Below are 13,572 nucleotides of genomic sequence, written 5' to 3'. Positions count from 1 at the left end.
TTAACCTTTGACGCCCGAACAATGAAGTGGTTAAAAGCAAGACATTAACACACAGACACACAGGCGGCGACTGTAGGGTAGCGAGGGAGCCGCGGGGACCACGGACTTGTAGCACTCGAGTGGAATGACAGAAATTAGTGAAATTTATTATTGATATCCACTTGAATTTATAGAGCAGCGAACAAAGCAGCCAACCCTCACCTTTCCCCTTCTAAAAGGTGTATCTTTGTTGGCCTGGCGGTGGCGTTCCGAGCCGTCTCCCTATTTTTCAGCTGCTGCAGCTGAAATTGATGGGCGAGGAGCCGTGTGGAACCAGTGGATATGGTTTTGGCCCGATCTAATGCGTGTGATAAACAGGTTCGCCTGGTAGGTGTCGCTTGGCCCATAAGTTATGGCCCAAAGACAATAAAATGCACACCGGGCAGCAGCGCTAATAGCCGATAGATACTTGACTCACCGCTGCGATCCCATCTTAACTGAACTGATCTGATCTGAGATGCGCTTTCTTTTCGTTACCAACTTGATTTGCCTGCATTGTACTTTATTGAGCCACCCAGAACACCCGCAGCAATATGAAATATCCAAGAGTTCGTCAGCAGCCGTTGAATTTCCGAGAAAACTTACGCACAACAATAGAGTTATTTAGGGCCGAACATTATTGATTTGAAATATCACACGAAATAACCAAAGTGCGCGTTGAAATAACAGGCCAGATCATCGCTGGCTGCTTGGCCACGAAACAGCTTGGGTCACTCCAAGAAAATTTTTAATTTAGATACTAAATTATAAAGAATAATCTTCTATTTATATTTCACATTTTAGAGATAAAAGCTTGGAAGAATATATAATTGATATACATTCGCTGTAATGCCATAGGGTTTGCATTTCTAGAGTAACTATATTTTCTCACAGTGCATTTCCTTGAGCGGTAAAAAGCCGCCGAACGCCGAACACGCTCCACACTTGAGTTCTGACGGACTCGAGTGCTTGGGGAATGGACGAGACTCCACCTCAAGATCCAAGCCCCAAAACTCAAAACTCAAGACTCGAGACCACAGATCCCCAGACCAAAAGACACCCAAAGCCCCGAGACAGGGAGGAGCACTCTTGAGAGACCCTCGTGCTCGTGCCCCGTTTCAAATGTTTCGTTAAAAAGAGGAATTGTGGAACCTTTAATTAAACGGTGGCCTAAAATATGCAAACGAGCCGGAGTCTTCGGAGATCCGAGAACGGAGAATGGAGACGTGGGGCCAGTCCGACTCATAACTCATTTCCGAGCAGCTGGCAAGCAGCACTTTGCATACTCAAGGCGCTGCTAAACGGATCACGCCCCACTTTCAACACAGATATGTGTATATCCAAGGATCAAAAATATAAAAAAAGTTAAGAAGAAAAGAGCACACGTCCTTCGGGCATTCGCTGATCTTTTTTCGGCAGTCAGGTGGGAGGATCCAAGCGGGCAGAGGCTACTGGAAAAAAAAGAGCCTCGAAATTTGCATGGACCGTGAACATTTTGATTATGGTTTTGGTTTTGGTGTTCGGTTTCTGGGCTCCCCCAAAGAAATCTCATTTAAAATCGATTTATGCAGGAATTAAAATTCAGTTTAGCCGGGCAACCCTTTTCCTCCTCCAGCTATGCCCGTTTCCCATCCCCGCCGAACTGTCCATCAGCCGGATTCTCGTACTCGGGACTCGGACTCGAAGTCTACGAAGTTGAGAAATTAGTAAAACTCATTTTGCATTTTTAGCCTCTGGGCTTAAACTTAATTCGGAAGCACAGCAGGAGGTTCTAAGTAAATAAATGTGCCTCGAGTCGGCGGAGTCTTGGAGAACTGGAGTGCCCGGGGTCCTGTGTTGGTTCGTTTAATTTGCATTTTATTGCTGGAAAAGAAGGAGACCCGACCTGGTCGCTGGAATTCTGCGACTGCAGCCAATTAAGCGTATATTTGCCACGCTTTACAGCTTTCCGCAACCATTGAGCTGCGTTCTCCATTCTTCCATGCTCTACTTTAGCCATCCAGAGGAGATAAAAATGATTAAAAGCCTCCTCCAACAGCCAGACAGCGTTTTATATTAATTTGTGTATTATCTTCCAGGGACGCGCTGCCTTGAGAAATTGAAAGTGAATGCTTTTTGGCGCTCGCATTCGGATAAAGGGCAGCAGGAAATGAGTTGCCAATAGAACAATCACGGGTCACCATAGGGGGTGACGATTTGTTTATGGCCCAGGACTCTGGCCTACAAGAAGTCTGCCAGTTGGATCAGCATATCCGGCAGGATTTCGCATTTGTTACCACAGTAAAATTGGGAGTTTGGCATTTCAAAGAAAAGATTTCTGCATGGTTATAAACTCCTTTTAAGTCGTCGTAGTAATGGTGCTTTCACCCTAACCTTGCCCATCCGTCTATGCATGAAGTGAACCCTGACTCACTCACCCCAGCAACCACTCGCTTTTGACCCAATGCGAATGCGAAATTGAAATACATTTCTTTCTCACGTAGTCGCCTGTCATTAGCTCAATCAGAGAAACGTTAAATCGCATCGCGCATCAATTTGGCCATTTAGGCCTTTGGAAAACACAGAAACAGCCAGTCGACGACCATTTGGCAGGAGGGAATAAAGCGAGACAAGCGGTGACCGCGAACACGGAACGATGTTTCATGTTAGGGTTTGGGTTTGGGTTCGGTATCAGACCATCAGGCACATGACTTCCTATATGTACAGTAAAGCCTCTATAAATGGATAGTAGCCGCAACTCAAACGTGATTCAACGGCTTCGAGTGCTAAATTTCTATCATCAAACGATCATAGTTTTAGCATCCTTCTTCTCGAGGCTTCACTGTGGAACCCATGCCCCACTCAGCGATGCAAGACGAAAAGGCTTCGGCCGTCACTCATTCAAGCCATTCATTCAGTCACTCAATAATTCGGCAGTTGTACGTCTTTTACTACTTCTGGCCGCGAGAAAATTGCAACAATTTGCCATTGTTGCAGTACGGTTTTTGCTCCGTTTGCTGCAATTAATTGACAATCGGAGCCCCTCGACCCCAGATCTTCGACTTGAACCACACTCTCTTCGCAGTTTGAGCTGCAGTTTGAGTATTTGTGCATGCAAATTGTATTGAACTGATTCCCACGAACGTTTCGACTTGGCCAGATGGTTTCGATTTGATTGGACCAGTTCGTTCTTCGACCAGAAACTCGGCTTTGGATCGGTTCCGATCGGATCTCCATCTCCAGAGGCATGCAAATCATTCGCGGAATGTTTTTTGGGGGGAAGAAACATTTCACATTCGCACTGTTCTCGGCTCGCAGTTGGCATTGCACTGGATTGGGTGTGGGAATTCGAGTCGAGTGTGATGCATAATCACTTGGGACGTGGCCCAAACAATTCGGAAATTGGCAACCATGGCGGAAATTTCCAAGATATTGCGTGCTTCAATTTGCGAGTGGCGCCAGCGAAGAAAAAGCGAAATTTATAGGATTAAGATACATAGAGTGATTGAGAACATATAGTACTATAGTTTTTGTTTGATCTCAAATAGTTTCGTACCTCGTTAGCTGATGCATTATCGGTCTTAAAACATCTCTTACCACCTCTTCTACCAACAAGCCGTATAAGCCGAACCCTCGCTGAAGACCCTCCCAAATAATTATCCCAGTTTATTTCACATTCTCCCAATTTCTCGATTTCTGTACTTTCCCCTTCCAGCGAAAGAAGAGAAGAGAACCACACTTATTTGCAGATGATCTTGGCCATGCGCCAACTCATTTGTTGTTTGCCCGCTCGAGAACTATGTCAATAAACGAAAAGATTTTGAAGTACTCAAAACAACAAACACGATGGGTCTTGACCTACGGCAAAGATGAAAGGAAATATTAATATTCTCTAATCCATTGTAATTATGATTCCCGACCATTGTTTGTCGCAGGCAACGTAACCTTCGGATAAAAAGACAACAACAAACAGCTCGCAGCGAGGTCTTTTCAATAGATCAAATTACCAAGTAGATATGTCAATTCCTCACGTAAAACGCGATAAGAGATCTGCGTCAAAACGGGGGATAGAAAGAAACCGAATTAGAAGTGGGAGAAGTAAAAAGCAATAACCGACATCTAACCACAGAAATATCGACTACCGCCTGTCTTTTTTTTCCGCAGAAAACCTGGCTCTAATCTCTGTCAGGGATTATAGTTGGTCCAATCAGGGGCAACGCCTGCGGCTAATGAGCTGCCGTCTGTGTTCCAGGGAATACCAAAGAGAAGAAATACTCTAGCTGAGGCACCCAAAACGTACGCCCCCGATAATTACTGGGTTCCAATAAAAAAAAGTCACTCCAAAACAATAGGCCAGATGATCGGTGTTAAGCCGGTGATCTTGGCGATCTTATCGCCGCCCTAGATGTGTGTTATGACTTTTACTTTTCTTTGTCACGATCGTGGTGTGTCGCTTCAAATCAAAGCAGTAGATTAATAATTCTGGCTCCCCACCCAGCCCTTCATGTCCTATCCAGCCGTCGTTTGCGATCGGAAAGATGACAGAGTCGGTGGAAAAATCAAAATCAAATTAAAAGACAGCAATCAATAATTTGACACGACTTGGGGCGATCGACAAAGGCCCGAAGACCACGAGGATCTTTACACTTGCAGAAAACAGGGGTACCTGGAATTTGAAATAGTTTTGAATGTGGTTAGGAAGTAAGCTGGAGAGCAGAAGATATGTGAAAATGGATGCCTACCAGCTGAGGAAGGATTTTAGATATGTATTAGATGGGATCGCTGTAATTTTTTCAAGTGCATCCGGCATCGTTTGTCGGTGTCCCGTTGTTCCAGCTGGGTCTTGAAGTGAACCTGGCTGTGATCTTGGAGCTCCGTGTAGATTTGTACGACTTTTGCGACATTTTGTATGGGGCGATGGATCGATCCGTACCGATCCGCTCCTCCCTCCCCCATTTCTGCACTGATCCGGATCCCGTCCCGCTCCCATGTCGCCTGCTATGTACAACATCAAGTTTTATCGCTGATCGTGATCATGTAATTCCAGCCCACGCATGCGCACTCGGCGCTCGCTTCGAAGGAATCAAGTTTAGCGCATTCTTATTCGACTGAGACGCAGATGGAGCTGAAGATGGAGTTGGAGTTGGAGATGGAGGCTTCCACTTCGGCTCCGATGCGACTTCGACTGGAACTGGGACCTTGTGACAGATGGTTGTGAGGCTTCAAGGCATTCCCTCGGATCGCCCAACCCAGCTCGGCTCAGGAAAGGAGCCGAAAGGAAGGGCAAGGATAGGGCAGCCAGGAGCAGGAGGGACTGGTTTCTCCTCTTCCCTTGCACTTAAAAAAAATCATTTATATTGGAAAGTGTTCTTTAAACCTATCTGTTCTTAACTGGCGAGTTCTCTTCTAAAAGGATTCAGTTAACTTATCTATGGACATCATTAGGTTGATTATTTTTTTATTATGTCAGAAAATCCTTAGATCCCTTTTTTACAGTGCAGCTAGCTAAAGCCTGTGCGATCTTTATGTAAACTGGTACTTGAAATTTGAAATCATGTACCATTTGCCTTGAGACTGACAACGATACTTGGGATGGGTCTGGAGACTGGTGACTGGGGGATTGGGGACCTGGCAGTCGAAGTGGAAGTGGAGCCTGGCAATCGATGATCGTGTCCCTGAAGAGGAGAACCTCCGATTGAGGCGGCACAGGAAACGAGCATTTAAAAGCGCGACTATCGAAATATAACGACATTAAGCCGGGGCTTTCATTTAAAGGAAGCTTGTGTCAATACGACGGAGTTTGCCTTGGAATGCGCAATCGCGATTGCAGATCTTTTGATGGCGCCGCCATTCAGGATGATCCAGGGATCCAGCAATCCAGCGAGAGATCATCCTCGCGACGATCATCATCATCCGTAAGCCGGCCACTAAGCGACATAATTGCTACCGTGGGACTGAGGATCGCTGGTCTCCAGACTCCAGACTCCCGGATCATTAAATGCCGCGATCCTAATGCGCTCCAATCAAACACACACGAAACGAGCGTATGACATGTTTGTGCATTATTAATCACGATAATATCTGTATAAATGGTAGAAAACTGCGAGTCCCGGCCAAATTGCAATTTAATGCAAAAATAAATTGCACTCGGTGCTGGACTGGCTCTTTCCAGCAGTTGTTTTCCTGCTTATTTCGTGGCCAACCAACCGGCAGCCGGAGAGCTGGCAGCTCCCATGATTATTGGTCATTTACTTGGGCCGTTTAGCGCATTAAGTCCGCGTTCCCCCACTGGATACTCGCGTCTGGGGGCTTTGCATAAAGAATAAGGAAATAATTGACAGTTGAAAAGTCTCAGCTATGATTGCGGCTGTGATTCGTATTGTGATTGGGTTTGCTGTGCCAGCGTATTTTTGGATTCTTCTGCCAGCATTCTTCTCTCGCTCTTTCGTCTGCGATTCTGCGGCGATGAGATGGCGTGCGAGGAGAATCATTTCAATCAACTGGCTGCGCTTGGGGCTGAAGAAATCAACGCGTTGACTAATGGCCACAATTTGCAAGTGCTAGCAGGTTGATGCACTCGGAAAAATCTCCACTATTGCAAATGGATTTTAAGTGTAATAATTTCCAGGAAACCATCTCAAGGTGTTTCAATCTGACGGCCAATCCAAGCCTCTTAAGATCGTTAATATTTTATAGATTAGACCATTGTTTCATATTCCTTACTAGGAACTCCACGGTTTCCTTAGATGTCCAGAAAACAGCTGGCTTATGATTCCTTATCAGGCGATCGCAATCCTTTTATGGCCGCCGATCACGTTTGATTTTAGTGAATTAAGGGATGTTCGTTTAAAGTTTTCTTTCCTCTATACAATTCGTACGACTAACTTGTAAAAATAGCTATAATATGAGATTTCTTCTTATTGGCAAGTTCATAATATATACATATAGCTACATCTGTTACTTGTGCCTAAATCTATATTTAAAACCTTTAAATATCCGTCAAAATTCTTACGTTTCCAAGGTTAAAAGTACTTGGCAAAGCCTGCGAAATTTCCTAGGAAGAATCATAAACAACTACTTGCAAAAATTATATAAATAAACGAATATTATCAGACAAGAGGGAGCTGGCACGATGGGTGAGAAAGAGATGGCACGACCAGGAGGGAAAGAGAGGGCGGGCAAAACACCCACTCAAAATCAAAATCAAAATCAGGCATATTAACCACAGAAACCGGTTCTCTCTTTCTCACCTTGCACGCTCTCTCGCTCTACCTCCGATTTAGGTGTGTGTGTGTGGGTGAGAGCGGGAGTAAAGGTGCTCAGAATACACAGACAAAACGAGTTTGCACCTGGCCAACCTGAATTTCTCCCGCTCTCCGCTCGCTCTTTTCGTGGGTGATCTTGTGGGCCTCGCTCTCATCCGCTCTCGCAGGGAGCGATCGCCAATGGCGAGAGAGATGTGGCGATCAACAAGTGAGCGCAGGTCCGCGATATGTCCGCAGAGCAATGGACTTTTAGTTATTCCGTGATCTTTTACCAATATTGTGTGCAGCGACGGCTGATCGACGTCAAGAGAAGAAGAAGAACTGGCAGAATCAGAGAAAATAAACAATATTATATATACGTACATATATATACATAGCTCAACACGTGTGTGTGTCTGTGTTGGTTGAGACCGGAAGTTGCACTAAACGGAAGTTAACTAATAGTAACTGCAGATCATTTTAAAGATCGATTGTACCCAAATTATTCGCGTGTGCTAGCCAGCAGAACTACCACATTATTTCAGTTGAAAAAATCGAAAAAGCGTGCCTGCCAATTTGACTTAACTTGGCTGAGGCTGCACTTTGTTGTTTTCGTTTTTGGCCAGACGTCAAATTCGATTTTTATGACTTTTGAAAGCGTGACTAAGACGTGATTTATGATGGCGTGTGGTTTTTAATATTCATGTGGACGCGCTCCGAACCTCTCAACCTGCGTAGGTGCGCCAAACAATAAAAAATACAAAAAATCACCACGGCAACCAGCAACACAGCAACTTCGCTGCCCCGAGGCTTTATCCCGATATCCAGCTGAGTGTGTGCGTGGATTCGACTTTTTTATGGAGGCAGTTAAGCATTTGAGTGCCGCTGCTGCTGCTGCAGCTGCAGCTGCAACTTGCAGCGATTCGCCGGCCAAGGCGGCAGTCTCACCGGCAGCAACCAGCGATATTGCCGAGGCGCTTGGCGATCTGAAGGCAAGCGCAACAGCAGCAGCATCAGCCAGCAAGGCAGCAACATCGAAGCACCACAGCAACAGCAACCACAAGCCAAGTGCCGCAGCAACACCCACAGCAGCGCACAAGAAAAGCGAGAGTTGCAACAGCAACGGCAACAAGTGCACCGCTGCAACATCGCCGATCGGCAGTAAGACCAGCAACGCAGCCATGGCAGCTGCAACAGCAACGGCGGCCGCAGCAACCAACGATCTTGCGGCGGCTGCTGCGGTCGTTCTTTCGCTGCAAGGAACCATGGTCAGCAGTCTGCAGCAGGCAGCCCTACTGCCGGCCAATTCGGCTGCAGCAGCAGCTCTTAATCTCCAGGCCCTGGAATCCTATTTGGCGCTGCAGCGACTCACCGGGAAATCGGATGTGTTCCGCTTTTCCAACGGCAACACCAGCAGCAGCAACAGCAACAACGCCACCACCTGCAACAGCAGCAGCAGTGAAGCGGAGAACAATGCCTTGCCCTCGCTCATCGACATAGCCAATATAGAGCTCAAGTCGAGCTGCTCCTCCAGCTCCTCGGGGGAACCTCCTTTGACGGCAGCGACAGCTTCAGCTGCCGCCACATCCTCGCCCAGCAGCAACAGCAGCAACTCCACCAGCACACCACCAACATCCAAGTGCCTGCCTCTGCCCTCCATTGGCACCGTTAGTGCTGCAGTGGCGGCTGCTGCGGCTGCCGCAGCAGCTGCTGCGAGCCAACAGGCGGCGCTGGACTGCGCAACAGCCGCAGAACTTGCAGCAGAGTGCGACTTACCCTTGCTCGATGGCGAGGATGCACTCTCCTTCGAGGCGGGAGACCTGGACAGCAGCTATGGCAGCTTCATGTTCAATCCCTCGGCCTTCAGCCAGGCGGAAACGGACTCGGCTCTGCACTCGCTGCAGGCCACCATGTACCAGGACAAGATAAGTGTCATTTCGGGAGCGGCTGGCGGCGTAGGTGCAGGTGCGGTAGGGGGGCTGGAGGAGGCGGGCAGCTCGGCGGCGGCAGCGGCAGCTCAGCGGTCCAAGAAGCAGTTCATCTGCAAGTTCTGCAACCGACAGTTCACCAAGTCCTACAATCTGCTCATTCACGAAAGAACGCACACGGACGAGAGGCCCTACTCCTGCGACATCTGCGGCAAGGCCTTCAGGAGGCAGGATCATCTGAGGGATCATAGGTAGGTCACAAATAGCGGATAAGCTACACGTATAATAAGAATGCTCCTTCCCTTGAGAATCGCTCCTCGCCAGATAAGACTAGCATCCAGATATTTCATTTAGTTTTCCAAGAAATCTAACCCACCATTCTCCTCATTCATTCCGGTAATCTGCAGATATATCCACTCCAAGGAGAAGCCCTTCAAGTGCGCCGAGTGCGGCAAGGGATTCTGTCAGTCCCGCACTCTGGCTGTCCACAAGATCCTGCACATGGAGGAGTCGCCGCACAAGTGCCCCGTGTGCAACCGCTCCTTCAACCAGCGTTCCAATCTGAAGACCCACCTGCTCACCCACACGGACATCAAGCCATACAACTGCGCCTCCTGCGGGAAAGTCTTCCGGCGGAACTGCGACTTGCGACGTCACAGCCTGACGCATAACTTGGCCGCCGGAGTGGGCGGTGTGGTGGGTGGCAACCTAAGTGATCTGTTTGGCTCCGGCTCCAGCTCCAGCTCGGAGTTGGGCTTGCCCACGGGCTCTACCAGTACTGCAGCATCCTCCAGAGATTTGGTGGCCGTCAGCGATTGATCTTCCTCAGCTGATTCCTCACTCTTTGATACCCACTCAATAAAATAAAATCTCAATTGCAGCTCTCATGAATACGAATCCCTCCATTTCGTAATCGTAATCTTAGTACGACTAAACAGCATTTAGTTTAGTGTAAGTTTAGCCTTAGCTACTTTGGTTTAAGCCTTGGATATTTGTGACGTAAGCTTAGCAGGAAAGTTTGACTTTGCTTAAAATAACTTTAGTTATTAAGTTAAATTGTGGACTCTTAATGTACGATCGAATAAAAGACAATAGCTTAAAGGAAATTTTGCACATGGCTTTTTATTGTTGAGTTGGGCTTATGGTTCCAGAAAGGTGTTCCAAGTATTAATCTTGGGACTAAAAAGAAAGCTAGTTGTATCATCCTTGAATATTCCAGCCATTTACCAAAGGTAGTTAGATTCTGTTTGAGTTTCAAAATGCCTGTTATTCACTTGAAAATTTCAAGAATTTTCCAAAACGTTTTTCTCACCCTTTCCACCTTTCTACCGCTTCGATTCCACTCTTGTACTTACACTATTTACGCACTTGTAGCGAACTAAAATCAAATATTTGTACCGATGTTTATCGCTCGAGTGCCAACAAGGGCAATTAATGTAGCATTAAGGTGCACGCCTTCAAACACCTCTTTCAACAAGCCTTTGACAACAAACACGATCGACAATAGTGGGGCTAAAACAAAGAAATGCCCATATTTTCCCACCACTTCCAGGCTGCACCACATTTCCAGTCAAATAATGTCGTACAAGCCGGTGGACAAGTGGAGCAGGCGCTATCTCATCGATCGAAAGGACCACCCACTAGAGTGTGAGATATATAGATATCGGGGCACCCCATTTCCCACACAGGAACATCCAGATAACTCCGGGCGTGTCCGCTGAAAGAGCTCGAAAGAGATTTTATAGCGAAAAGTGGGCTGTCCATTCCAGAACGAGGGTGGAGCTCCAGCTCCAGACTGCCACAAAGTTTACAATTTTTATTATCGACTACAAAAAGATGCGGCCATAACGACACAAACACATACAGTGCAGTTCAAAAGCGAATGCCGACCGCGTTTCCTTCCACGGCCATCTCACCCCTTTAGCTTACTTTTATTTTCTTTCCTTAACTCTGACTCTGACTTCCCGAAAAGATCGCCGCGTTTGTCAATCGTTAAACGGATCAATGTAAAGCCGCCTGCAATGTTGTCTTTATGGGGCCTCCACTGTTGCTGTTGCATTTCCTGTGCTTCAGCTGCACCAAACCAAACCAATTACAACGATCAAACAACAATTATGGATGAGTCCGAGCTCTGCGTCCCAGTTTGGGACCCATTCTTGACCAGATCCCGCGGCTCAGTGCCGGCTTGTTTGCCGTGGCCAGCCGGCTCCTCGGCCCCACCTCCACTCCGCCTCCTCCTCGGGTAGTTAAACATTTTAAACACGACCTGCTTGCTGCTCTCTGCAAATATTTGCGCGGATATTGTTCTATTCAATGGAACAAGCGTGCAAGCGACACTGAGAAAAATTATGAGCAAAATTTAAAGCAACTTTATTTTATTTACTCAACGCCACCTACAATATGGATAGATAATTCAGCTGCTGTAGATTTACAAACAAGCATACAAAATATCAAATCAATATTCTTCAAAATAGCTTTGTGCCAACTATTTCTCTAAGTGCACTGGCATCTCCCATTAGTCCAGGCTCTAAACAGCCTCCAAAGACTGAGAAACGCCGAGAATGGAGCGTCTCTGCGAATTGCCAGCAATTTCACACTTTATGCGCGACGGCTTCATTTCCACAGAGTGTCTCCACTCCCCGCGACCCCCTTGGGAGTACCCCAGTGCCCCAGGCTATGTCGTAGTATCCAGCTCATCCTCCGACCAAGAGTGGGGCATTCTTCCCGAGCGGCGCGTGCGGGAAGAGCGGATGTTTGAACGCTTTCGAAGTTTACGAACGCTCCAACGTCGCTCCAACCGGCTGTTGGACCGTATTGATGGGAAAATTATGAAATTCATTGTTTGTGTTTGACTAATAATTATGACAGCAAACGCATTGTCGTCATAAACGCGAGGGGACAACCCCGAAAAGGGGCGGCGGGGCGATGCGGAAGGGGCGGGAGCGCACTAAATTCGCTTTGAGGTTTCCGCACCGCCCCAGACAAAAAAAAAAAAGAAATGAAAGAGGAAACAACTCTGACTAACTCTAATAAGCCCATCAACGGCAAACGACAACGCGGCAACATTCCACCTTCGATCTGCAACACTTACAGTAAAAACGACAACGCCAAAGCAACATTACACGGAGGAAAATTGGGTATAATAACATCAAAAATAAGTTTTACAGAACTATTTAAAGTTTCCGAGTATTTGCCAGATAGAATCTACTATAATCCATAATTTGTAAATACGAGAAATAATCCTAGTTACTAACTATTAGTATTTTCTTTCGGTGCACCAACAACACCAACCAACAATGTTGTTGTCTAGTGTTCGAGGCGTGGCCGTTGGAAGATTCTTTGAAGTTGGCTATTGCTTTTGGTCAAGGTGTTGTTGTGTTCCTGGGGCTCTGGCGATGGAGCGGGGGCACGATGATGGGGCCAATGATGATGGCCAAGTCGAGAAGAAGGGAAACATTTTGGTGCGTTGTGAAATTTTGTTGCGTTTCCCGGAACCAACGCAAAAAAGCGGAACGTTCTCGTTGTCGTCGGTTGTTCGACTCCTCTGGCTCGGTTATTTGGTTGTTTGGCCATCGGTATCGGTTGTTCATTTGCCCTGGCGTTGTCTTTTTGGGGCGAATGTAAATGTCAGTGGGCTGTCGGCCGGGCTATTTGGTTATTTGGCCACTCTGCCATTTTGGCTCCGGCCAGTTAGTTTGTCGGCACCATTTGCTTTATGATTTGATGTATGTGGCTGTCCGTCCGGTCGTAACTACGCCAATAATTCTGACCCGGCCGCATCGGCACCTCAATGGGTACGAATCCGTGTTTGCTCAGTGCTGAAGTACGCGCCAGCCACGCACTGAACTCAATTTTGCAGAGTTTCTAATACTCCACAGAAAAAAAATGCTATCTACGGTATGACTATTGTAAACTTTAATTTGTTAAAATCAACAATTTGTCATAATATTTTTTTCTGTGTAGGAAAAGCGCTTTTACCACTTTTTTGGGCCAATCGCTGACGTTCAAGTGTTCGAAAAGTCTTAAGTATAGTTTCTTGCAGTTTGCTGAGTTGAAAGATGCGCCAGAACTGAAGGAAACGTAAATTTCTGGCGGCGTTCCACTGCCTAATTAGGTGCCATCTCGTAAAGATTTTCGCATTTTGTTGGGGCACTTTACGTGGTGTTTAGTATGTTTTTTCTATCCAACACAGAGGTATGCGGTAGTTAAAGTACCCAAGCTTTTCTGGATTACCCACAATAACTTTTCGAAATATACTACATAAACTTATCAGTCTATAAAATATATTTGCTCAATATAAAAATAAATTTTCCCATTTTCAAAGACAACTTTGGTTCCGATTAGTTCATTTTGTGAATTCCCCGAATTCTTTTCGTAATCCTACCCCCAAATACCCCAACTAT

General features: G+C 46.5%; 2 protein-coding genes across 2 annotated transcripts; one reads left to right on the top strand and one right to left on the bottom strand.

Annotated features, from left to right (window-relative positions):
* Positions 1 to 7,508: 7,508 nt before the first annotated feature.
* Positions 7,509 to 10,275, top strand: LOC117149016 (protein sister of odd and bowel). The gene is made up of 2 exons (XM_033316703.1): positions 7,509 to 9,420; positions 9,577 to 10,275. Exons 1-2 carry the CDS (start codon positions 8,099 to 8,101, stop codon positions 9,986 to 9,988), a joined length of 1,734 nt encoding a protein of 577 aa, XP_033172594.1. The 5' UTR covers positions 7,509 to 8,098; the 3' UTR covers positions 9,989 to 10,275.
* A 1,568-nt stretch (positions 10,276 to 11,843) lies between these two features.
* Positions 11,844 to 12,008, bottom strand: LOC117135274. Its single transcript, XM_033295436.1, has one exon. The coding sequence runs from the start codon at positions 12,006 to 12,008 to the stop codon at positions 11,844 to 11,846; it is 165 nt and encodes a 54-aa protein (XP_033151327.1).
* Positions 12,009 to 13,572: the final 1,564 nt, after the last annotated feature.

Source organism: Drosophila mauritiana, chromosome 2L, assembly GCF_004382145.1.
Source record: "Drosophila mauritiana strain mau12 chromosome 2L, ASM438214v1, whole genome shotgun sequence".
NCBI classification, from domain to species: Eukaryota; Metazoa; Arthropoda; class Insecta; order Diptera; family Drosophilidae; genus Drosophila; species Drosophila mauritiana.
Note: the sequence above shows the minus strand (reverse complement) of the source record. Positions and strands in the feature narration are given on the sequence as shown.